Source organism: Vanessa atalanta, chromosome 10 (assembly GCF_905147765.1).
Source record: "Vanessa atalanta chromosome 10, ilVanAtal1.2, whole genome shotgun sequence".
NCBI classification, from domain to species: Eukaryota; Metazoa; Arthropoda; class Insecta; order Lepidoptera; family Nymphalidae; genus Vanessa; species Vanessa atalanta.
In genome coordinates this window covers 12,234,114-12,259,408 of record NC_061880.1, presented here as the reverse complement: position 1 = coordinate 12,259,408, position 25,295 = coordinate 12,234,114, and the positions used below count along the sequence as shown (strand labels likewise).

Genomic DNA, 25,295 nt, shown 5'->3' with positions numbered 1-25,295 from the left:
CTGTACCGTAACATACTGCTTACAATTTAACGCAACATTTTCGGTAGATTATGATCTATCGAAGTTAATTTCAGTTAAATTATAAAAACTCTAACCTAACCGAAATATTATGAACTATCGAAATTGTATATGTTTATTGTAAGTTGAATAAACGTTCACAATCTTTCGTCAGTCTACAATTGCGCGAGATAGATAATATAACGGTATTTACAATTTTACGGTGATATTTATATTGGAATGTTTTTGAATTTCAGGTGTATAGCAATAGCGGGAAAAAAAGTGAAAGAGATGTTGACAACCTTATTGGTTATAAAGTTACTAGCCGCCAAGAAGCTGGGACTAAATAAAAAACCGTAATCTGCTCTACGGACCGCGTACGGCTTAACGTACAACCGATTTTATTAACTTGTATAATAATTATAATGTTATAACAAATTTGTTCTCGCTGTTATGGTTTAGATTAGAATTGCTTTCCTTCATAACAGCAACATTGAAAGCTTACAGCTGCCTATCACGGTTATTGCTTATATTATTGCTTGCATTTTGAGTTAACTGCACTCGTTTACGATTTGCGTGACTTGCGATTTACACGCCGGTACAAATTTTATATGAATCCACGCGCACACACGTACACAAAAAACCTATTCATCACTGAGTGTTCAAAAAGTGAGAAGGTGAGGGAAGTATACCCCTCCCAAACAAAAAAAAAATCCAAATTGCTTCATAAATAACGGTTCTGAGTTAACATAAAAATAAAATCACCGAATTTGATAACCCCTTATTTAAAATCGGTTAAAAGTACAGGCACTTTGTCATTCGATTTGTAAAAAACATGTTACACCAGTATCATATCAATCATTAAGTAAAATAAACAGAGTATATATGTCCTACTGTTGGGCAATATCTCTGATAGTGAAGGTCAAAGACATATAACAGTATAACTACTAGCAGCTATTTATCTCCCAAAAGTTACTGGTAACTAATGACTTATTAAAATGCAATTAATATTTTCTATGTTGTTTGTAAAAGTATCAAGACTTAATTTCAAAGTCTCAAATTATTGTAAAACTACAAAACATAAATAATCCAAACATAAAACAAACAAACAATGTCGTTCCTTTACCATGATATCCAAGGTGGTTGATTCATTTTACCTAATGGTACATGAGTCATATTTATTGGTAAATTTACAAGGGCATATCTTTTATGCAGTCTTTTCAACGTCCTCAGTATTGTTGCCCCGCTACGACCCAGTAGAAAAGCCGCGGGTATGTTCACGTCCAACTCCATCCTGAAATAGTAAGAGAAACATCTTATGATATTTGAAAAAACACTGGGTAATATTCTTATACTGTTTATAGTCGCATATTATCGACAAACTTCCTCAACCATTGGGCTATCTAATATTAATACAAATATATTTTTTCTAATAAGCTTGAAAATCCATTGATTAACGCATTTAAACAAAAATACGAAAACTCCTCTGCTTTATTATATTGTTATAGATATTTATTTATTTGAAGACTTTATAAAAAAGACCTGGGACCATATCGTTTTGGTGAACCTGCAGTTAGTAGATGTCTTATTGATTACTTACACAGTCAGAGATAAGCCATGTAGTACTGTCGTACAGACGGGCTGCCTGCTACTTGTTTAGTTTAGTGAGTAACTTATAAACTAGTTCAATTACCCCAGGTAATGCCAAAATTTTTTTTTTGGTTTTTTAGCCAAGTAATTCTCATTAACAGTCCAGACTCTGGAAGTCTCTAAGAGAGAGAACTCTTTTGGGTCCTCTAAGATTCCGTCCAATTGGATTATGAGAGTAGAGGAACATGGAGTGCACTCGCGCTTTTGCACATGCTTGTGCATTTTGTTCAAGTATCTCAAGAAGTCAAGATATCTTGAGAATTATTGCATAGTCAGTAAAGAAGACATCATCATCATATTTTTCTAAATGGCAACAATATATATATGGATATTACAATTTAGTAAACAATAATTATAATTTCAGTTTCATTTTCTATCAGATCCTTATCTTTATGAAATATTATTAAATACTAATATTTCATAACTTGTATAGTCAAACTCAAATTCCTTTATTCAATATAGACGCATTACCCTTTTTTATTGATAGTCAAATTAAACACTACCACTGGTTCGGAAAAAAAAAGTGAAGAAATGAGTTTAATATTATAAAAACATCTTACTTATCGTCAACCATTTCAATGAGATGGTCCAGCGCATCATCCCATTTGTCTACAGATTCTGTGATGATAATTGCTTGAGCGCCCGCTTGCTGTGCTTTCAATGTTTTAAACACGAATGAACACTCCCTGAAATATCCAAAAATTTTAACAATTACTAAACAATTTAAGAGTTTATAACGCAATGGTTTACGGGCCTCCAAGTATTACAAACAGTCGCAGGTATTATCTTGATACTATTCTATATGTTTTAAAAATAAAAAATTGAAAACAAACAATACCAAAATAAATTAGTTTATATACACTTGGTGGCACCATATGCAGTTCAATTGCATTATTGTAATTTAACTAGTTAAGTTTCCAGTGTTTTATAAGTAATATGGGCTACACAAAAACACAATATAATTTATAAATTTTAAAATAGAACAATATACTGATATTCATAGATATATATTCATGAACAAACCCAATTTTAGACTAGACTAGTATGTTCTAAGCCAAATTGGTCATCCCTTGCATGGAAAATATAATAGTTGTCCCATTTATTAATTCATAAAAAATTTGCAAACATGAAAAGATTGAAAATAAGTTACAACAAGCAAAGTTAGAAAAAAAATTTAAAAATAAACCCACAATTCCAAGTAAATGCAATAAGGCAAACCAAAATCTTTTAAAACACATAGATGTTCCTTTCATGAATCATATCTAAGTTCTTATGATAAAATGTTAGATCTCAATGAATTTGATATTATAAATAAATGAAATGTATAATATTATGAAAAATTAAACAGTTGATGAAAGGATAATGGTTTTAAGATAAAAATTATAGATTTTAGCACCATTAAACATTTTAGAAAATCCTCTCTAATTTTTAATAATCTATGCCTCTCTCTATACATTTTTATTTGTAATATAGATATAGAACATCATATATAGATAGATAGATACATAGATAAATAGATGGAGAGGCTATAGAATTCTCTCAATAGGTAGGCTATCTAACACTAAAAAATTATTTAATCTACACTGATAAATATGTATATTAACAAGTTAAAAACACAAACAAATTTTCATTTGTATAGGACAAATATCATTTTTATAAGATATAATTTAGACTGCCTGGGTGATATCCCAAACTATGATATGTTTATTTGGTCAGATTAAACTAAGAAGGTCTCACACTCTCTGCGGAAACTTCACATCAATTTATAAAGATTTTCAATGTGTAAAAAAAATTATACACTCACCCCCTCTCTGATAAGGCTATATTGCCAAATATTTCATCTGGATTCATAACATCAGCACAGCTATGCAATGGAACTGTTGGAACTAATCTTGCCTTTTCAAAATGAATGCTGCCATTCTGAAAATAATTACCTCTTCGTACTATACAAGACAACAAAATAAATATCAATGTTTATATATAAATAAAAGTGAAATTAAAATGATGTTACGCAAAACTAATGCACTATAAGTTTGAAAAATCAATGAACATTTATAATACAAAGTTGAGAGCCGAGTTGATTAAAGGATAAATAAATTAGATCTAAGAAAATTTTAGTTTCGAAAATCTGGACAAGCACTAAAATTTACCAATGCTTGATTATATAATTCATCTCAATGAATGAATAAATCAATCAATCAAAACATTCTTTATTCATTTTATAAAACTATATTAAGTGAAGTTACCACTGGTTCCGGATGTAGATTCCACCAAGTACCCGCAAGAAATTCAGTAGTTACTCTTTTCCAACATTTAAAATACAAAGTTATGTTAGTTAATTACAATTAGATATGTATATAATATATCCTGCTAATAAACAGTATTTCAACAAATATTAGCTGCAAGATTTTTTATCTTAGGCTTTATAATAAGAATAATTGTAGAGATGCCTAGTATTGAATGGAATTCTGACAATTGTGTGTCTAACTTGCAATGGACCAGCAAGTTAAATGTGAACCGAAGGAGAAACGACTAAGAAATAACTTTGACCAGAAGTGTAAAGTTATTCCAGTTTTACTTTATATAACTATAAAAAAAAACATAATTCCAATAATAAAGAAACTATACATACAAAAGGAGTACCAAAGTCTTTAGCTGGTCTAATGCGATACGAATATCTTAGCTCTGGTGGGTCCAAGATTTCGAAAAATATATCTCCTGCAATAATATCAGCTGTAGATGCCCCATCGTAGAAATGCAAGTCGTTGGCTGCAAAGTTAAATTTAAATTATTCAAAAATTTTATATTTTTTTATTATTAATGTAAATTTAGATTATTTACCTCCGGACGAAACTTTTGGCATTAAAAATGAGAATAATATACAGACAATTAAATAAATACATTTTTTAATATTTAAAAAAATTGTGGAGGGCATAGTAATCTATTGAATGTCAAATATTCTATGAAAATAATGTCAATGTCATTTAAACAAAATGCAGATCGACTAGTGTAGTAGTCTTATCACTTGGATATTGAATATATTTCCGTGTTTTTTTTCTTTATTAAAAGAAAATTATTCAAGTCAGCCCTTAGAAGAACTTTTCAATAGTTAAAATGTAAGTTCTACCGAGAAGGACCGACAAGAAATATAATACCTATTCTTCATTATTAATAATCATAATCAACATTTAACAAGCGATTAGTGAAATAAGAATCAAATGCTTAATTTTTTTTATTTAATTTCTATGTACTAGATACGTACCGAAAGTATACACTGAAACTTGGCTGTATAGTGTATCACTCGAGCTAACTTGCTATGTATTATTTGAAGTAAAAAACATGTTATGGTGACGTGTTGAATTTTGGTTGAATGGGGAATAAAACATAGCGATTTGATTATACTCTTTGGAGGGGAAGAACTTAAATGTAATTCATAGACATATATGAGTAAAAGTACGTAATAGGGATTAAAGATTAATGTATCAAATGTCCGTGAAATAAACGAATTCAACGTATTGATATTATTAATTTGACTGTTACAGTTAAAATAATTATGAAATATTAAGGTAAGTAAATAATTTGAATCTCTTCTTCTTCTTCTTTATTCAAACCCTGTTCCCAGTTCAGCCGGGGTCGAGTCTGCCGTTATACGTCTGCGCCAGAGAACTATGTTCTGGCTTGTCTGTGTACTCAGATTCTCTTTCTGGGCCTCTTTTTGCATGTTTGACCACCAAACCGGTCGTCCTTTTCCCTACGGTCTGTCTGGGATATTTAAAGCTTTCTTGATGGGATGGTCATCGTTACGTCTCAGGATGTGGCTGTATCGGCGTAGTCCGTAACAATTTGTGTTTTCTTGAACGATCCCCTGACAAACTCATTCCTTACTTTGTCCAACTGGGTTATTCCTTCCGCCTTTTCCGGAATTCCGCCCATCTGAGCATTTTATCGGTTGTTTGCAGTTGTTGTTCGTGTGTATTTTTGATGGTTCAATACTCTGCCCTATAAATCATGGCGTAGTACCGTTTTGTAAACTTTTCCCTTTACTTGAATGGGCATTTTACGGTCACATAGTACACCCGAAAACGATTTCCATTTAATTCAGGCGGTTTTGGCGTGGTGGTCTACGTCCTTATCGATATTCAGTGGTAAGCACAGAACCAAGGTATTTGAAGTTGTACACTTTGGAGAGTGCACGGTTGTCTATGTAAATATTAAATTCCGTCTCTTCTGTCCCGCTTCGACTTATGCGCAGCCCATGGTATTTAATTTGTGTCACCCACTGGTTGAGTGTTTCCTGTAAGCTCTGTACATTTTTCGCCACTAAGACGATATCGTCTGCGTAAAGCATACACTAGTACTGGCTTTTGTATTCCTCGTGTAATGTTGTCCATTCACAGGTTGAATAATAATGGATTCAAGACAAAATCCTGATGTAATCCTACTTTTACGTCGAAGGGCTTGCCAAAACCTGCTGTGCTTTTAACGCAAGTTTTAGTGTTTGTGCACATGTCTTGTATATGTTATATAATACTCCGGGATATTTTAAGCTCTTTTTAGAGGAGTGTGGCTGTGAAATAAAACTTCTGCTCTGCATCGAGGAGGAACGTGGAATGTTTAATAATAATATATGTTACGGTTACATATACAAAAGGTTTCGGTGACAAAAACAACCCCTTCCAAAGCCTATCATATGCTTCTAACACAGTTTTTTGTGTATAGATTTGGTATGCGCTTGGAGTGGCTATCGAGTTGCTAGCGACGCGATGTAACGACGTGGTACAGATGTGGTAGGCGCTTATAGTAGCTATGGAGTGTCTAACATGTGCTTGACATGTGGCTAGGAACGCGACGTAACGATGTGCTGCTACACTCTCATAGCCTGTCAAACTAGCTTTCTGGGTACCGTATCGGAAGCCTTTTCTAGATCGATGAACAGGAAATACAAATTTTCTTTGATCATTGGCATTTTTTTTTAGCATTAGCAGCCCGTAAATGTCCCACTGCTAGGAAAAAAGGCCTCCTCTCCCTCTGAGGAGAAGGTTTGGAGCATATTCCACCACGCTGCTCCAATGCGGGTTGGCGGAATAAACATGTGGCAGAATTTCGTTGAAATTAGACACATGCAGGTTTCCTCACGATGTTTTCCTTCACCGCCGAAAACGAGATGAATTATAAACTTAAATTAAGCACATGAAATTTCAGTGGTGCCAGGCAGGGTTTGAACTCGAAATCATCGGTTAAGATGCACGCGTTCTAGCCATCTCGGCTCCGGCTTTCCTTGATCAATTCAATTTAAATATAAAATATTGACGTTGTAAGCGCGAATTTAAATTTCTTATAATTTTATAAAATAATATTTTACTATTTTCTTTTCAATAATCAACATTTTCATTTTTTTGTAATTCAGAACGTTTAAATAAAATTTCATAATAAAGAAAAGTAAGTAATGTAAATAAATAAATTTCACCCGCGTCTTTACTATACCTAATTTGCCATGTGGCGCGGTAATTTTCTTAGTAATTGCAGCACTGGACATTATCATAATTGTATAACTACAACAATAAACGGGGCAATCCCGACTGACAGACTATGAATGATATTGACATTAGCTGTCAAATTTTTGTATAAATTCTGCAAATGGAAATCGAAAAGTACACGACATTCAATTCAGTGCAGAAAGTATCTGTTTTAAGCTCATAAATGATTATTGCATCAGTTTAGTTTTGTGTATATTGTTTTATTCCGTGTAGTAAGTACAACAAAATTACTTATGTGTATAAGCGGTAAATAAATTGTATAAAAAAAGAATACGACACCGATATTATTATGAGTAAACAAAACTTATTGAAAGCAATATGAAGTTATTATAAAAGGCGGAAATAATATTCATAAACCTGATATTCCTATTTAAAGTAAATTTAATTATACTTAAGCTTAAATGAATCAAACAACCAAATTAGTTTTAATTCGTGACTTAAAAACTTGAAAAAACGATTGTATAAAGATTTTTTTTAATTTCACGTTACTGTTTATTACTTTATATAAATTGAAAATATTTTTATTAAATAATATAAATATTTTACCTTTAATACCTTTTTCGTTTCAACGTAAAAAAAAATAGTTAGGTATATTTACACCAATATTTATTTCATCAATCAATGAATGAGACTTTAACCTGATAAATACACAATTTTATTTTATTCTTTTAATTGTTTCTTTAACAGTTTAATTTCTAATGACATTAATATTTACTTCCAAATATCAGTTTTAGTCGGAATTTTACATAATAGTATACATGAACTAAATGGAATTGAAAATAAATTGGATTAAGCCCCAAACCGTTTCCCTCAAGAGCAGAGGAGCCTTTGCCCAGCTGTGAGGTATTTAATGGGCTATTATTTTATAAAAGAATTTCAACATGAATACAAGTGATACAAAAGATCAAAAAGAGTTTATATCAAGATTTTATCAAACCCAATTAGAAGAGATTGCAGTTAGAAAAAATACTATAATATTTTTACCTACAGGTAACTTGAAGACTAGTTAACTTGAACTTGGGAGTGTTTGTAATCCTCATTTTTGAAATTTTGTATAAAACCCCTATTGTTTCCAGGTTCTGGTAAAACTTTTATTGCTATAAGACTGATAAAAAGATTACGAGATACATTAAAGAAACCATGGGGAGAGGGAGGAAAAAGGTGTTTTTTTTTAGTGAACACAGTTCCACTAGTGATGCAACAGGTATTCAATAATTAATGATTAAATTATACAGCAACTTTACATATAAAAAAACAAATTTAATATATAAAATAGTTAACTTTTAAACAATGAATATATTTTTTACACTATTTTATAAATTCGTCATATGTGTTTATTTATAAATATATAGGCATTGACAAAACAGTACATTTTCACCTCTAAATGTCAACAATTTTTTTTTTTACTATATATAGACAAGTTTAATTAGTTTTATTATAATTAACATGAAAACGGTTCGCCAATAAAAGTAGGAAGCTATAATATATATGAAATTCACCTATATATGCAACTGGACAGACTCTGTGCATAGATATAAATACAAAAATCAGCTTGATCTCAATTTTCATATGTCCTAACCTAAATTGGAAGAAATTGTTTATAATCTTATGGGCCATTTGTTCTGTACATACATATATTTCCGAATTATTTTTTTTACCTTCATTTACATACATAATTGTGGTGTATGATAGAGAGAGAGAGCAAGCCTAACAGTTATTGCATATGAAGTGTAGTATATGAAATCTCAAATTGGTAATGAGCAACATCTACATTAAAGCCTCTCGGGAAAAAGCTTGATATCATTTTATAGCTTCGAATCAAATTACACTGAGTTTTTCCCTGGCTTCCTGTTAAATATTACCACCCCTTTCCATTAAAATACTCCCATAGATTGCATGAAAGCGAACGTATTATGTTTTAAGCAGCAGTTAATTTTGCAAATAAATATATATGGACAAGTATGTAATTTTGGTTCATAATAAACATCATAATAATAATACTTTTTCCAGACAAATATGATTAAGCTATTATGTCCAGTTGATGTTATTGGATACAGCAGTGAGGACAATGTAGATTACTGGGATAAGAGTAAATGGGACCTCGAGTTATCCAAGTATCAGGTGAGAAAAAGTAATATGATGGCATTTTCAAGTTTACAACACCAATGCACATATATTGTATAAAGTAATATGTAAGCTTCATTCTGTTTGTTGTGTTAGAATCACTGTTCTTGAATTATGTTTGTTTTAAGTTTAATTCAAATAAGTCTTTAACTGTATAATTTTTTCAATATTATCTTAGTCTATTCTACAAACATTGATCATATTTCATAAAGTTCTTGAATGTGAGTTTGCAACTCACCTTCAAAAATTGTAATAGTTTTAGAAGTCACCTTTGTCAGAATTTAATTTGGAATTTTCACAGCTCCATGGCGAATAGAGGAGGGCATTCAGATTGGCCACCTGATGGTAAGTGCTTACCTTCGCCCATAGACATTAGTGCTGTCACCAACCACCACCTGTGCACCAACTTTACGAGATGTTATGGCTCTTGTGCATGTTATTAATTTGGCGCACTTTCCCTTTAAACTAGAAGACTGCAATACTAATTGCTGCTTGGCAGCAGAGTGATAAGTGGCTGGTACCTACCCAGACGGGTGGCACAAAACCTTGCCACCACGTAAAGTTTCTATCATGTAACAAAAATTAATGAAATTTAATTAATCTTTATAGTGCATTAGATTTGCTTCTGTTTTTAGGTAATTGTAATGACAAGTCAGATCCTCAGTGACATGCTCACTCACAGATATATATCAGTTGGGGATATAAGTCTGCTTATATTTGATGAGTGTCATCATGCGGTTGATGATCACCCAATGAGGTCGGTGATGAAACATTTTGAAGTTGTTCCGAAAAATAAACATCCAAGGGTTCTGGGTATGATATTATTTATATGATAAAAACACATTATTTACATTATTCCTTTAAATACTATACTACATTAACTAAAAACGAGTTTATCCACTATAATTAAACTATTATATTTACTATTTTTATAAATTATGATGTAACATATTCTAAGTTGTGATTCTTTAAAGTTCTGGAAACGGCATTGACAATATCAGAATTATACAGGGCTATTGGTAATTCGACGTATTCCCGTTAGAAGGTGATAGGAATGACTATTTGCATTAATTTTAACTAACTTTATTTTTTTAGTCATTTATGTATGCAATAAAAGTATGATTTCAAATCTTTATAAAAATGATTATACACTGGTTATTTATCAATATTAAAACAACAATTCTTGGTCAGAAAACCAGTGATAAATCAAAAATTGTTCGCTTTTGCATAATGCATATTGGATTTAAGAGTGTAAGTGTACTTCAACTTAGTGGCCCACTGTTGACAACTATCCAGACATAAATAATCTTCATAAATGATTTATTAGTTCAAATTATTATTTTGTAGACAAACCGATTTCAATATTAGGTTTAAATATAAACAAACAAGCATGACCTTGAATGGGTATGACACCATTGGTCGAGCTCTAAAACAATCTGAGGTACAAAGTTGTTATCGGTCTTTAGTAATTAGTCAACTGGAATAGTGTTGAATTATAAACAAAGATATATTTATCAAGAAATAACGTGAACGGAGCTTTGTTTATTGCTCTTGTCATTGATACATCTATACATATATGGAGTGTCTGTTTGTAATTTTAAAATAATCGCGTTTTACTAAATGCATATGTATGTATACACGGTACATAATATACCTAAATAACATTTTTTACAATTTTTGTCTGTCTGTCATTTTTGTTCCGGCTAATCTCTGGAACGGCTGGACCGATTTCGACGAGACTTTCACTGGCAGATAGCGGATTTAATAAGGAGTAACTTAGGCTACTTTTATTTTAGAATTATATGTAAAATAATAATAAAGTCACGCTTTTTTATTAAATTCAAACGAGCACGAAGTCGCGGGCATATCTAGTATATATAAGTATTAAAAAGTATATTCTATAAAACAAAATCGCTATGCTTTGATCAATACTATGATATTAACCAGTCAAAAATAAGAAACTGTACTTCGAATTTTAAAACTTATGCCCTTGATAATAACATAATTGTTGGAAACAGAATCTCATTGTTAATAGTTTGAGAAGAATGACATTGGAGTAGATACTTACACTTCAGAGTAAATTTTAGTATATCGGCAAATATCGGAAGAAGTATCGTCTCGTTACAAAGTTGATTCACAAAAGTAAATTACTTTTATCCAAAAATATTAAATTTACTTTATCACAAACTAATAAGTGTATTTATGGAATTGGAATGGAATCATTTCGAAATAAAATTTTTACGAACAAATAAAGAATTTTGCAAATCCTTCTATATACGAAGGAGTTTTGGCCGAACATACACAAAATAAAATATAAACTCCTCATTTTTTTTAAGTCGGTTAAGTTTAAGTTATAAGCAACGATATTGTATATCTCATAGGTCGGTCGTGTTCGTAAATACGATGTTATCCGAACCGATGCACACGATATATTCCGAAGTTCCGTACTTGTGTTGATCCCAGATTTTTTTACATTTTATTTGCCCAATTCTGTAACACGAAACACGAAGCTCACACCAGAACTCAGATATGCTACATAGGTTATAATAATTGTAAAATTTGTAGGATACACATATCGAAATGATGAGAGAGTGGATTCTTACAGATTCGCACTGCTGTCTTAACTAATTGTATAATTATTTTAGGTTTAACAGCAACGCTGCTCAATTCAAATGTGAAATTAAATAAAGTTGAGGAAACATTGCGCAAATTGGAGGCGACGTTTCAAGCTACGATCGCTACAGTCAACGACATGGGAGAAGTCGCTATGTAAGATATATCAATTAAACGTTACGTAATATTTAATCTAAAAGACAGCAGTTATAGACAGTTTTCGAAAGCCTCGTTCGTCTTGTGGCTAGATTATAAGGTTGGATCGAACTGTTACTGAGGTTAGTACTCAGTTACAGTTTGGCTTATTGTTATTGTTTCCTATTTAAGTTCTACGAAAAACTGTTACTTGACTCAGAAGGTTATCGGGAGACTATTATGGAAACGCTATGTGACTCACGTTCAGCAATTTCAAATGAAATTTCGTTAGCAATTGTAATAGACATTGTGATTAATATATTCTATACTAATATTGTAAATGCGAAAGGAATTCTGTCTATATGTCTGTGTCTGTCTGTTGCTCACGTTCAAATCACTGAACCGACTTTGATGAAATTTCTCATGAAGCAAGCTTGAACTCCATTTTTTGGAGTTACAAGCCTAGTTTTTATGCCTAACCCCTTAAACGCGAGCGAAGCCGCAGGCGCATTGGTTATTTGTATAAAAGCTATAGAGTATTTTAATCGATGTTATATCTGTCAAGCTGAATTTCTTTCTCTATGGACTTAACTTTTAGATTTTACTAGCGACCCGCCCCGGCTTCGCACGGGTGCAATGCTGATATTAAGTATACTACAGAATGTCTTTATATACAACGTTCACGGCTTTTTTATCATTAGACAATACGAACCTCTGCTGTTTGTATATAAAGGGTTATCTTAATCTATATTAAATGCACAATGTATTTTACTACTTAATTAGATAAGTATTTATGCTGTATTGCTATAAGCCATTATTTCTCGTAAAAAATAAAGGATAAATAATGGCTTTTGTGGGTTATCACTAAGAGATAGACATATACCATCGCGGACTTTCTTGTAGACCTTTTTAAGGTGTACAATACCGTATTCCACTATTTTGATCTATCTTGAAGGAAGCAGCGTTTGCAATGTAAGCGCAAGAAGATGTGATAATGTACGACATCACATTAGAAAACTCTAAAACTATCAGTGAATCTAAAATATTATGCATGTATTATACATATAAACCTTCCTCTCGAATCACTCTATCTATTAAAAAAAACGGCAACAAAATCCTTTGCGTAGTTTTAAAGATCTAACCACACACAGGGACAGACAGACAGCGAGAAGCGACTTTGTTTTATACTATGTAGTGATGTAGATGAACTATAACTTGCAACCGCTTATTTTTTAAATAATAAGTAATTACGAAATTTCTAGCTTCTAAATCCACCGTTGTAAATAATGATATGACGCCTCTATCATCATTTGTACTTTTAGTATTTCAAATATGAATAATTTTCGTTAGACAATTCTATGTTCTTGTTGTATTGTAATTCTTATAGCACTATAAGAATTTTACTCCGAAAAGCCCATGGTTCCGATTGATCTGAATTTTTGTACAGACACGTATTTCGACTTCTATCATTCTATCCCAAATGTCATTTTCAAGGTTCCGTTTGTGTTCATGCGACGCGAGCTAAAATAATTAATTATTTTTTACATTATATAAAATAAAAATTATAATGTTATTATACACATATTTATGAGTGTATAATTCTAGCCTACGACGTGTTGTAACAGAAGATTTAGATTTCGTTATATTTTCAGCTATTCAACAAATCCTCACGAATCTGTGCAGTACTACAGAATGCCGAGCCTAACGGATGCCGCCCAAGAAGCTATAACTCTCCTCACGGAACTCCAAGCGATCGTTATGGTCATAAAACTGCCTACGAAGGACTTGAAATCGGATTTGAAACTGAAACCTTGGCAAACGGATATATCTAGTAATCCGTCAAAAGTGAGTTGCTCGATTTTCTAAAATTTTAAATTGGAGAAATAGTTGTCTGGTCGATGTTCGTACGTTTTCCGAACGTGAACTTGGGGTAGGCGGTTTTTAGAATGGCGAACTTATCCGGTCCGCTGTCGGTGACATTTATGGAGATTGCTCGCTGTATTGCGATGTCTTCGAAAGAAAAAGCTTAAGTGTTATTTAGGAATCATTTTAAAAACGAATAAAAAAGCCATATTGGAGAAAGGTATGGTAAAGCACTGTCTTCTACGAGACTAGATGAGCTAATAGCAAAATTTCAAACCGATTAGATCGTCGATTTGTGATGTTTTTTTAAGGTACGCGTACTTACGGCGATACAGGCGGAAAAGGTCGTCGAGTCATAATTGCGTGTACTTGCTCGTACGTCTATCACCCTCTGAAGAAATAATAGAATACAGACACTGTAATATAAGATTCGTTAATGGAAAATATATTGTGTTAATCACGCTTAACAATAACAACAATAGACGTTCGCAATGGTGTTAAAATTTCAAAAATATTTTTTAAAAGATTATACTTAATATTTGAAATAAAATTTATAAATTATTTTCACGTTTAAAACTATTTGTAAAAGAACCGAATGTATTTTTCTTAATAAAAAATAGCAGACAGACTGACGAATGGGCTACCTGGTGGTAAGTGGTAACCGATCCTAACAACGTCAATGCGCCACAAACCTTGGAAATTAAGAAAGACATATCCATCCTTGTGCAGTTACGCAAAATTGTGTTCATCAGCTGCAATTATTACAAATAAGTATTAATTATAAATATATAATCCCTGACAAATCCCAATTATAGGTTACAGTGAGATTCCATATCATATGTTCGTTCGTTCATTAAAAATGTTTTTTCACTAACCACCATAACTTAATTTCGCAAATAAAACTTATTAAAATTCTAAAGAAAAGAAAACAATGTTGAGGAATAAAAATATAAATGAAATGTCTTTAAAATAATATAGATATTTATGAAAGAAACAGTGACAATCATTGTATAGACAAGAGGGGGAAAGGTGAACTTATAGTACCTAGTTTCCGACTTCGCAAAGTCAAATAATTCCTGGCACATGTATTCGTTTCAATAATAAGACTGCACAGTTATTTTTAACTTGGCCTGTTCATAAATCTCAAATCAAAAAACATTGATAAGTCATATTAATCTATACAAAATTATGTTCATGATGAAAAAGCATGGACTCACTATTTGTTTAATCATTTATAAATTTACAAGGTACTGAGTGTTTTTCTGTAGAAGCGGTCGTAGCTTTACATTTAATTCATATCGGAATGAGATGATTCCAGTGCTTATATGAGTCTACTCGAATAAAGAATATTTTTATTTTATGTTTATTTTTTACATGCGTAATTAAATAAGATTCCTATCACTATAAAAATGATGTTCTCCGTCAAATCTTAATAAATATCATTCATGCTGTGGGTTGGTACATTTTCGCACAACAGGGTCGCACCATTTTTGTAAATAATAATGATTTTATAAATGTTGTTTAAGGGGTAATTAGTTCAATAATGCTGTCTTCTTCTTTCAAAGGTTGACGGAAAGAAGGAGAACAGTTTGTATCTCAAAGGTCGCAACGAAATCAACATTTAAAAGTATTTATAAGTAAGGATGTGAATTTTTTGAACGCCACCTTAACTAATTGTTTCCTAAAACATGCTGGACTAAAATAACTGAAGGTTTAAGTGTGAATTTTAATTATTTAACATAAGAAACTGGAGACCACTGGCGTCATTTAATATCTTTAACATGCTTCGATTATCATAAACTAGTGGGTCGCCCGCGAAACTTCGCGTTTTTTTAATAGATTTTTAAGAAATTCGAAACCTATGACAGGTTTTTTTTTTATTTAATTTGATTGTAAACTGACTATGTCTGTTCGCACGTTTTAAAAGAGCTCTTCTTTTTCAGCTCTCTACAATTAATTATTTGTTAAATCGTAACAATGTAGTAAATTATAATCAAGAATCCTCATTAAATTTCTGCACATCTCCGACTAGGCTCTTCAAAATAATCTCTTCTCATAAATAATCACTAGGACAAAAATCGGCTTACCCTACTAATATATACGATGAAAATCTCATATTTTATCTGTATTATTTATGCTTTGAATTATTTACCACGCTAGTATTTTTACACCCTACCAGGGTATTATGCAGGTGTCACAATGGTAGCTCGTCTGGTTGCCCCATATATTCTACCGTCTAAGTGTATTTCACTTGGAAGGGCGAAATGTTGATATAAGGAATGCTTATTAGTTTTTACGGCGCCAATGTCTATGGGCGTTGGTGAACACCTAGTGGCCTATTTGATCGCCCGTCAGGCTAAACCATAAAAAAAATAACGTATGCCAATCGGAGTAAACATAAAAATTTTAAATTTACATATATTATGCACTACAATCAGTCCTTGATTAATACATTTTTGGACATAATTGCTTAACTATTTATATCCAGTTAAATTTTACTTCCAAAGTTCCGATTACAACTTGCCGACATTCAAAACTCCCATTTTTTCGCGTATCCATACTAAATATCAAAGAGTATTAAACATATCAACTAATGTTGTCGCTTTAGTCCTTTTGTAATTGAAATAGATTATAAAGATTTTTATTTAATACAAGGACTCCCACTCCTCTTACTCGTTAGAAAGCGTTTTTGTGCTAATGACTTCCTAATTGATTGCACGCCTTGGAAATGTGATGATTGCCTCCAGGCTGTTTCAAATAACAAAAATATTTGTTTATTGTATGAAATCAATAATTGTAAATAATGACATTAAAAATCCTGTTTTTTCGCTGTTTCTTCTTCAAGTCCAAGGTGTTTATTTCCGAACCGATGGCAGATTATTAATAATAAATAGGCAAGCCTTTATATGAATGCCTTTTATACAATTTTTTTTGTCTTTGATGTAATTGTTGTTATAAATAAGAATATAACAAATGGTCAGCCAAATATGAAATCAAAATATACTTTATTCTAGTAGGCTTTTACAAACACTTTTGAATCATCATTTAACAAACTATTTAAACTGAAGCTACCACCGGTTCGGAATGTAGATTCTACCGAGAAGAACAGGCAAGAAACTCAGTACTTACTCTTTTTCAACATCTAATGATATGTTTGATACTTTTAACGAATACGCATTAATGTTACTCCATTAAATCTAATCCCATACACAAATAATCATCACCCTTTTCATAGAGTTTTATTTTTATTGCTTATGAAATATTTGCATTCGCCGTCATGTCAGGTCGTGAGGTTTAAAGTATGTAACGTACGCCTATGTCCTTTCGTAGGGTTGAAGTTGAAGCTTGCTACATAACAAATTTCATCGGCACTGTGGTTTAGAGGTGTAAGCTTAACATACAGACAGACAAACAGAGCTACTTTCGCATATTTTATTCATCTTTATTTTACGCCTTGTAATCGTTACTTTATTCTTATGAACAGATAACAAAAACCATAAAGAACATGATTGAATCTATGATATTAACAATCAAAGAGTTTGGCGTGTATGGAGGTGCCTTGGGTATTCTTGCGTACATCATTACTCTGGAGCGAAATAAGCGCCGGGCAATCACTGAGGATGAGGAGCTGCTGTACACCATCGCTGTGACACATTCTGTTGAGTATGTCCTGTAGTTTTTTTTTTATGGCATTTTTTTGTCGGACGGCCATATTTGCCACCTCATGGTAAGTGGTTACCACTGCTCCTAGACAATGGCGCTATAAGAAATATTAACCATTCCTTACATCGCCAATGCGCCACTAACCTTGAAAACTAAGATGTTATGTCCTTTGTGCCTGTAGTTACATTGGCTCACTCACCCTTCAAACCGGAAAGCAACAATACTTTGTACAGTTATTTTGCGGTAGAAGATCTGATGAGTGGATGGTACCTACCCTGACGGGCTTGTTCAAAGCCCTACCAACATACAAGTGAGAAGGAGGTTAGGGGGAGAACTTAATCGAACTTTTCTTTTTCCGCAAAGGTTCCTCTTAAGTAGATACATCTGTTTATACATACAGAACTTACAATAATTAAACGATTATTTAAATCTAGTATTATATCCGCACTAGAATTAGTTTTGTTTCAAATTTTAGTCACATTTTTAGATGATTTTTTTAGCTTTCATTCAACAATGAAAAATATTACCCAAGCTATCATAGCATGTCAAGTTTATTATTATTTCTAATCAATGCTAATTAATTCTTGGTTGGCTTAAATATTTTTTTTTTTATTTCGCTTGTATTTTTCTACACAAGAGTCGGATTCGAAAAGTTTCTAAACTTGATTACGATGATGATACCAGATTATATTTACATTGCTTTTATTATGTTCTTTTAATTTTGTAATGATAATATTTTTTACAATTTTCAGGGCAAGAGCGGTTTTGTTACAATCAATGTCAAACGATTCCGGCTATAGTAAAATTGTTCGTCATTCTTCGGAAAAAGTGTTACAACTTTTGAATATTTTAAAAGAATACAACCCGAAAACCTGTTCAACTGATGGCGGTAAGTTTTAATTAAGCTCAATGAGGTAGCTAACTGGCAAACGACACACCTGATCGGAAGTGGTCACCACGATTAGACAGTGGCACTGTAAGAAATCGAAGTCGTCCTTACATCGCACCAACCTTGGGAAGTAAGATTTGATGTCTCTAGTGCCTGTAGTCACATTGTCTCACTCTTCAAATCTGTATAGAGCAATACATAGTATTTTGCTCTATACAGTATCTGAATTTGTATTCTAGAATGTATGATGAGAGAGTGACCTACTCAGACTCGCTTGCACAAAGTACGCTACCAAGTTAATTAAGTAATATTTTCGATTATAATTAACGATTAATATTGAGATGATGTAATATAGAAAATTAATTTTACAATAAACATTTTGGTTAAATGTAATTGAAAACGAATGTTAGAACCCAATAATCTTAACCGAAGACAATACAAACCCGGATAAGAATTACTTATATTCATTAGTGTAACAACAACAAACATATTATTTGTTCTCATATTTAGCGGTGAAGGAATTAATGACGAGGAAGACTTTATGTTGAAACTGCCTCTAATTTTATGAAAAATTAATAATTTCATATTTTTTTTTTTAGTGACCTTTAAAGTAAATCTCAAGCGGGCGGCACTATCCGGAATTATTTTAACTCAAAAGAGACATACGTCCAAAGTACTCTATAATCTTCTAAAGGATGTGAGGGAAACTAATCCTACCGAATTTGGTTTTCTGAAACACGATTACATCGTTGGGTTTAATATAAATCCTCTCACTAATACCAGAGAACAGCATTACACTAAAAAGCTGAGCCAGCAAGCGCTTTTGAAGTTCAAGAATGAGTAAGATTCATTTATTTGATATATTATGATTGAAATTTTCTTCTGAACAATTTCGGTGTCTAGTGTCAATTTCGTAGGAAATATTATCGTGCTTTAGTGTATGCTTTAGTGTAGTCTTTTTTAATGAAATTGGTAAGTGGACGATCATACAGGCCACCTGGTGGTAAAAGCATACTACAGCCCATATGTACATTGGGCGCCATAAGAAATTTTAACCTTTCCTTACGGAACCCAACAATACTAAGTAAAGTCTATTCAATCCTTCTCATAATCCTGTGGGACGGCAAATCCGAGAGGATCGGAAATATAAGCGCAGGAGGAAGGAGGTCTCTGCGCGCTTCTAGAGAGACATTAGTATTAACGCTGTCAATTTTCAAAAATCGGTCTTATACTCGAGAATTTCAGTCCTAACCCAAGGCCTCGGGATCGGAAACCCCCTAAGAAAAAATATAAAATAATAATTAAAAAAATACGTAATATAAGTCTCGTCGTGATCCCAAAAGTGAAATGAACAGAGTTCCGCTACCTTGCAGCGACCTGAACTGCGTGATCTCCACGAGCGTGCTGGAGGAGGGCGTGGACGTCCCGCAGTGCTCGCTCGTGCTGAAGTTCGACGTGCCGCTGGAGTACCGCTCCTACATACAGAGCAAGGGTGAGCCTCTGCAGCTCGCGGAGTGTCTTCGAATCGTCGAGGACATGTTTCCTTACGATTCATTTTCCTTTTACTTGTCATACGGCATTTCTGCCAGAATACGATTCTTATCAGTCCGACGGTGTAAAACCGTGTGTTTGTTTTTTTCGAAATCAATGGATTTTTTTTCTGGCGTGGAATATTCAATGATGAATAACTATCACACATGCATCTATGAGTCGAGATGCCCAGTGGTTAGAACGCGTGCATCTTAATACCCGATGATTTCGGGTTCAAACCGCAGGCACCACTGAATTTTCATGTACTTAACTTGTGTTTATATTTCATCTCGTGCTCGGCGGCGAAGGAAAACATCCTGAGGAAACCTACATGTGTCTAATTTTAACGAAATTCTGCCACATGTGTATTCCGCCGACCCGTATTGGAGCAGCGTGGTGGAATATGCTCCAAACCTTCTCCTCAAAGGGAGAGGAGGCCTTTAGCCCAGCAGTGGGAAATTTACAGGCTGCTAATGCATCTATGATAATATTTTTTGCTATTTCTCATAGTTTCAAATATGGTCACCCACGCCTATTTGAAATATATTCTCTATCTCTAACTCATCAGATATTCCACCGCCAAACAGTAATTAGCATTAATCGGTTTCTAGAATGAGTGAGCCAATAACTTCTTGGTTTCCAAAGTTGGCAGCGCATTGGCGATGAAACAAATGGTTAACATTCTTACAGCCTCAATGTGACGGCCAAAATGTCTTTGGGCGTTAGTGAACACTAACCGTTGGCCCTTGGCCCTTGGCCCGTCCCCCGACATGATCTGTGGGACTCCCGGCGTTCCATCATTCCATTTCTTCAGGAAAGTCAAGAAATCAGCAAAATTGTTACAAAAATAAAAAAAAAATATATATTTTTTAGGACGCGCTAGAAGCAAGGATTCGAGCTTCGTGTTGTTTGTGGATGAAGCGAACAAAATTAAATTTCAACAGCAATATTTAGAATTTCAAAAGATTGAACAATATATAGTCGATGTAAGTCCATTTATATAAATGAAAAAAGTCTAGCTATACGCTGAGTACTAACGCACATTGTTAAATTTTTACATAGTAGATTTTTATTGTATCTAATATCGGTTATGTCGAGCTAGAATATTAATCAATATCTCTTTTTTTGTTTAACTAATAAAAATATCTAATGAAACGAATCACACTACAACTAGTCCAGATCTGTTTGCTCTATTCGTGGAGAGTTGTGGCAAAGACAACTAACTTCGGTCTACTTAGGCTACTCAGAACCCGGGATAGAAAACTTGCTGCCATATAAACCAACGAGACATGGATCGGCTACTAGGTTATAATTTGATGATTTGACATATTTACTATTACAGATGCTTTACGGAAAATCTTCTCAAAGAAACGCTCCCACCGAAGACGACATTCAGGAGAACCTCTACGAGGTCGACGACGTCCCGCCGTTCATCACTAAACACGGAGGTGAGTCGATTGCAACGGCACGAGGGAAAGTGTCACAGCGGGCGAGCCGACTGCGCGGGACTCTCATACTCCGATGGGACGGCTATTTGACACACCCGGGGAGTTCCCGAAGACGAACAAGTTATCGTGCTTTCTAGGCACAGGACTGCCCCACACTGCCAATTTCCAGGCTCCGGACCGACCCAGGGTTCAAAACCCTATAGCGAAGCTACTAGGCAGTTGTTGGTCTTTAGAATAACACTTTTTCTAAAGTTTAAAATAATGTTTTGACACGTTCTCAGCTCGGCTGTCAGGAGCGTCAGCGATAAGCCTGTTGAATCGCTACTGCTGCTCTCTGCCGACCGACCACTTTACGGTTCTGACGCCGATGTGGATACTCGAGAAAGTGGTCTCCCGAGACACCGAGCTCCCGCTCATCACTGTCATCATGCCCATATCGTGCCCGGTTAAGGATCCCATACAAGTGAGAATAATGAGCTACGACGATTCCGTGAATGTTTAGTTGTTTCGAGCTGTCAGCACGTGTGCGGCGAGTCTTATAACTCCGGCTCCACGCACGAGCTGATGGTTTGCACGCACAGGGCCGGCGACGATACCATCTAGTATTACTAGAATAGTCATTAGCTAAAATTGCCGGCGGAAAGTTTTTGAAAGTATATAAATTAATGTATCTGAAAATATATGTATTACTTGAAAGTTAAAAGTAACCATAATGAAAAACTTTGTTTGAAAAAAACGAAGAGAAATTAGCGTAGCCGGTAATTATCTGAGACAGGTATTGGTCGCAGAGTAGCTCCGTCTCTTTCTAGATGTCACTCGCCGAGACCTCGGAGGGAGCGTCTCTGAGGAGTCTCGTGATTGAATTCTATTTATAAGTTAGCATCGAGCAGTGCGATGAAATTGAGACGAACACGAGCTCGGCGCTAGAGGGAGAGGACGCTCTGAGACTTATTCTCGAAAGAAGAGGATTTTGGGGTTGTTGATTAGTTTTCTTATTGTTTTTATTTCAAATGGATAGGCGTCACCAACCTTGGAAACTAAAATGTAATGTCGTGCCTGTAAATATACTGGCTCAATCACCCTTCAAACCGGAACTCAACGAAACTATTATTATTATTATACTAACTATACTGTTGTTTGGCAATATAATGTATGATCATTGGATGGTGGCTCGATAAAGGGGCTCGCACTTGCGCTACCAGCATGTGTGCACAGTTTACTTATTATCATTGCCTATAATATCTGCGTTAATTGAACCTTTCAAGCTCGTAGTTAATGACCTTAACGTTTGTCTACTAGAACAAACATTTCTCCATTTTAATCATCATTGATTTGACATTCGAAAGAGAGACAGAATTGTTCAACTGTTTAATCTTTTTGTTAGTTAAGAAGGACACAAACAGGACCCCAAAAAAATTTCCTTATAAAATGATTTATTTAAAATGAAACTAATCAAAACAAAAGGTGTCTAATGTAACGCGATGTCACGATCAGAATGAATTACAAATGTGTTCCAACGTAATTTACTTGAAACTATGGACATCGAAGTCGTCGGTCAGCGCATAGGCGCCGCGCGACGGGACCGCGGGTGCGTTGCCGAGTAAAACGTTCTCTGCCGCAGGGGAAACCTTCAGCGAGCTTGAGATCGGCCAAGCGCTCGGCGGCGCTGGCCACGTGTGAGAAGTTGTATGAAGCGGCCGAGCTGGACGAGTTTACTTTGTTACCGCGACTGCACGGGTACGTATGGATTGTAATGGTCCACGCATGCGCTAGTTTTATTCCGTCAAACGAAGCGAAACTTCATTATTATTTTGATGATGTTGGAGCCATTTTTAACGGTATCTATGCTCTCACTCTCATAATCAGATGGAACTTTTTTGACAGGGTCTCGGGGTCGACCTTATATGCCACTAGACTTCTAACTCTTGAACTCTTTCCGGTCGCGTCGAATCTGCCGTCCCAACGGACTATAGGAGTGAGAGAATAGAGAGTACCTTTGTTTGCGTTATGAACTTTAACAATCTCAAGGGAGACCAGCAAAATTAATTATATAGCCGAGAACGGTCAAGACGACATCATCAGCCACTAACGAGGCAGTTACGATGAAATAGAATAGATCTTATATTACCCAGTGCTTTAAGTATTGCTGTTCTGTTGTATCTGTTGTTCTCGTATATGTTCACTGAGCTATGGCTGAGCTCTTTGGAGATATGTGGTCAAAATGGTATGCGTAATGTAAGTTGGTCGGTTTGAAGTTAGACTAACCTCAGTAAATCAGTAATATGTAACGATAATTAATCATTTATAGTTTTCGCAATCGTATCATAAAGTAACAGTATAATGTGTATACGATTTATACGCCCCGAGTATTGAGTATACACTCGTGACTAATTTCCAACTGGCCAATTTGTTATACATGAGTTACCGCGTATTGTATCTTACTATAATTCACCCTGAATATAATTTAACAGCAAAACAGATTTTAACTCGGACGAAGTAAAAGTATGTTTTCTTAATTGGCGCGATGAGAAAGACGACGACTCAAATGACATACCGAAGCCGGGGACTAAGAGCAGAGTGCGGAAACATCCAAAAACGGTGAATATACATACATTTATTATCATACATCATCATCATCCGCATATGTCCACTGCTGGACATAGGCCTCTCCGAATGCACGCCACTGTGGTCTTTCTTCGGCACCTCGCACCCAGCTCCTGCCAGCCGTCACCCCACGCGCCTGAGGACGTCCTACCCTGCGCTTGCCGAGACGCGGTCTCCACTCTAGAACACGTTGTTCCCAACGGTTATCGGTTCTACGACAAATATGGCCGGCCCACTGCCACTTCAGCTTACTGATCCGCTGGGCTATGTCGATGACATTTATTATGTCTCTTTATAATATAGGAGCTCTCGTCGCGATGTCATAACAAAGTGGGAACACTTACAGTTGCGTCATAACATGTTTATAACAAGTGATATATATGATCGACGACCTCCGTGGTGGAGTAGTGTGTACACCGGTTTTCATGGGTACGCTACTCCGAGGACCCGGGTTCGATTCCCGGCCGACTCGATGTAGAAAAAGTTAATCAGTCCTCTATGTTGTCTTGGGTATGGGTGTTTGTGGTACCGTCGTAACTTATGATTTTCCATAACACAAGTGCTTTAGCTACTTACATTGGGATCAGAGTAATGTACGTGATGTTGTCCAATATATGATAGAATTACAAATAATGCCATATCGCTCAAGGGCAAAACTTCTAGCATTAAAATCGACTACAGTGATCTTAGAACTTATTTTTTTTACAGTATCCCAAGTGTCTGAATGGTCCCGTATCTTTGAAGAATAAGCAGGCGTTCTACTTGCACATTATAAATCTAAAAACGGCCTTCGAGGAGCCGAAAGATTCTCGCGACCGAGCTCTGTATAACCTGCTACAGACTAAAGACGGTTATGGCTTCCTGACGTTGCAACCGCTGCCGGTCTTGTGTAGCTTTCCAATGTTCCTGACGGTAGGGGAGGTTAATACGAAGCTGGACGTGAACTATGCCAAGATTGTGCTGGATTCTGCGTTATTCGCACTCGTTAAACAGTGAGTTTGTTGTGATATCTATCTGAATGTATAAATGATTAAAGATTCTTGTCGCGTCTATTTGTATGTAAGCGCTAATCTTCGGAAAATTTCGAACCAGAGAAAAACCGGCGAAAGAAGCTCAGTGGGATTTACAATTATTGTTTTCCAGGAGGGAATCACCTCATTTCCAAGGAGTGCAATCAACTAAGAAGTCATTTATTTTGTAATATCCTTTAGCACACAGACGCTCTTTAACGATTTTTTTAAA

General features: G+C 34.5%; 2 protein-coding genes across 2 annotated transcripts in view; one reads left to right on the top strand and one right to left on the bottom strand.

Moving 5' to 3' along the window:
* Positions 1 to 357: 357 nt before the first annotated feature.
* LOC125066915 (PRADC1-like protein) lies at positions 358 to 4,607 on the bottom strand. Its single transcript, XM_047675241.1, has 5 exons — positions 4,489 to 4,607; positions 4,280 to 4,416; positions 3,452 to 3,567; positions 2,208 to 2,333; positions 358 to 1,291 (listed from the first exon to the last, which is right to left on the bottom strand). Exons 1-5 carry the CDS (start codon positions 4,580 to 4,582, stop codon positions 1,120 to 1,122), a joined length of 645 nt encoding a protein of 214 aa, XP_047531197.1. The 5' UTR covers positions 4,583 to 4,607; the 3' UTR covers positions 358 to 1,119.
* Positions 4,608 to 7,264: 2,657 nt separating this feature from the next.
* LOC125067040 (endoribonuclease Dicer) overlaps positions 7,265 to 25,295 on the top strand; it is a 41,921-nt gene continuing 23,890 nt past the window's right edge. The window contains exons 1-17 of the mRNA XM_047675417.1: positions 7,265 to 7,396; positions 7,913 to 8,174; positions 8,261 to 8,388; positions 9,195 to 9,305; positions 9,944 to 10,121; positions 11,954 to 12,077; positions 13,709 to 13,901; positions 17,404 to 17,582; positions 18,335 to 18,471; positions 19,071 to 19,311; positions 19,845 to 19,963; positions 20,875 to 20,987; positions 21,344 to 21,449; positions 21,731 to 21,912; positions 23,071 to 23,186; positions 23,921 to 24,047; positions 24,762 to 25,045. Coding sequence (XP_047531373.1) covers positions 8,066 to 8,174; positions 8,261 to 8,388; positions 9,195 to 9,305; positions 9,944 to 10,121; positions 11,954 to 12,077; positions 13,709 to 13,901; positions 17,404 to 17,582; positions 18,335 to 18,471; positions 19,071 to 19,311; positions 19,845 to 19,963; positions 20,875 to 20,987; positions 21,344 to 21,449; positions 21,731 to 21,912; positions 23,071 to 23,186; positions 23,921 to 24,047; positions 24,762 to 25,045 — 2,447 coding nt within the window. The 5' untranslated portion in view covers positions 7,265 to 7,396; positions 7,913 to 8,065. The remainder of the gene's footprint in view (positions 7,397 to 7,912; positions 8,175 to 8,260; positions 8,389 to 9,194; positions 9,306 to 9,943; positions 10,122 to 11,953; positions 12,078 to 13,708; positions 13,902 to 17,403; positions 17,583 to 18,334; positions 18,472 to 19,070; positions 19,312 to 19,844; positions 19,964 to 20,874; positions 20,988 to 21,343; positions 21,450 to 21,730; positions 21,913 to 23,070; positions 23,187 to 23,920; positions 24,048 to 24,761; positions 25,046 to 25,295) is intronic.

Excerpts from the sequence above, each read along its gene's own strand:
- LOC125066915 (XM_047675241.1), bottom strand. The coding sequence starts at position 4,582 with ATGCCCTCCACAATTTTTTTAAATATTAAAAAATGTATTTATTTAATT. Across the intron at positions 2,334-3,451 it reads ATAGCCTTATCAGAGAGGGG|GGAGTGTTCATTCGTGTTTA; the intron begins GTGAGTGTATAA and ends TGGATATTTCAG. Across the intron at positions 1,292-2,207 it reads ATTGAAATGGTTGACGATAA|GATGGAGTTGGACGTGAACA; the intron begins GTAAGATGTTTT and ends TTACTATTTCAG.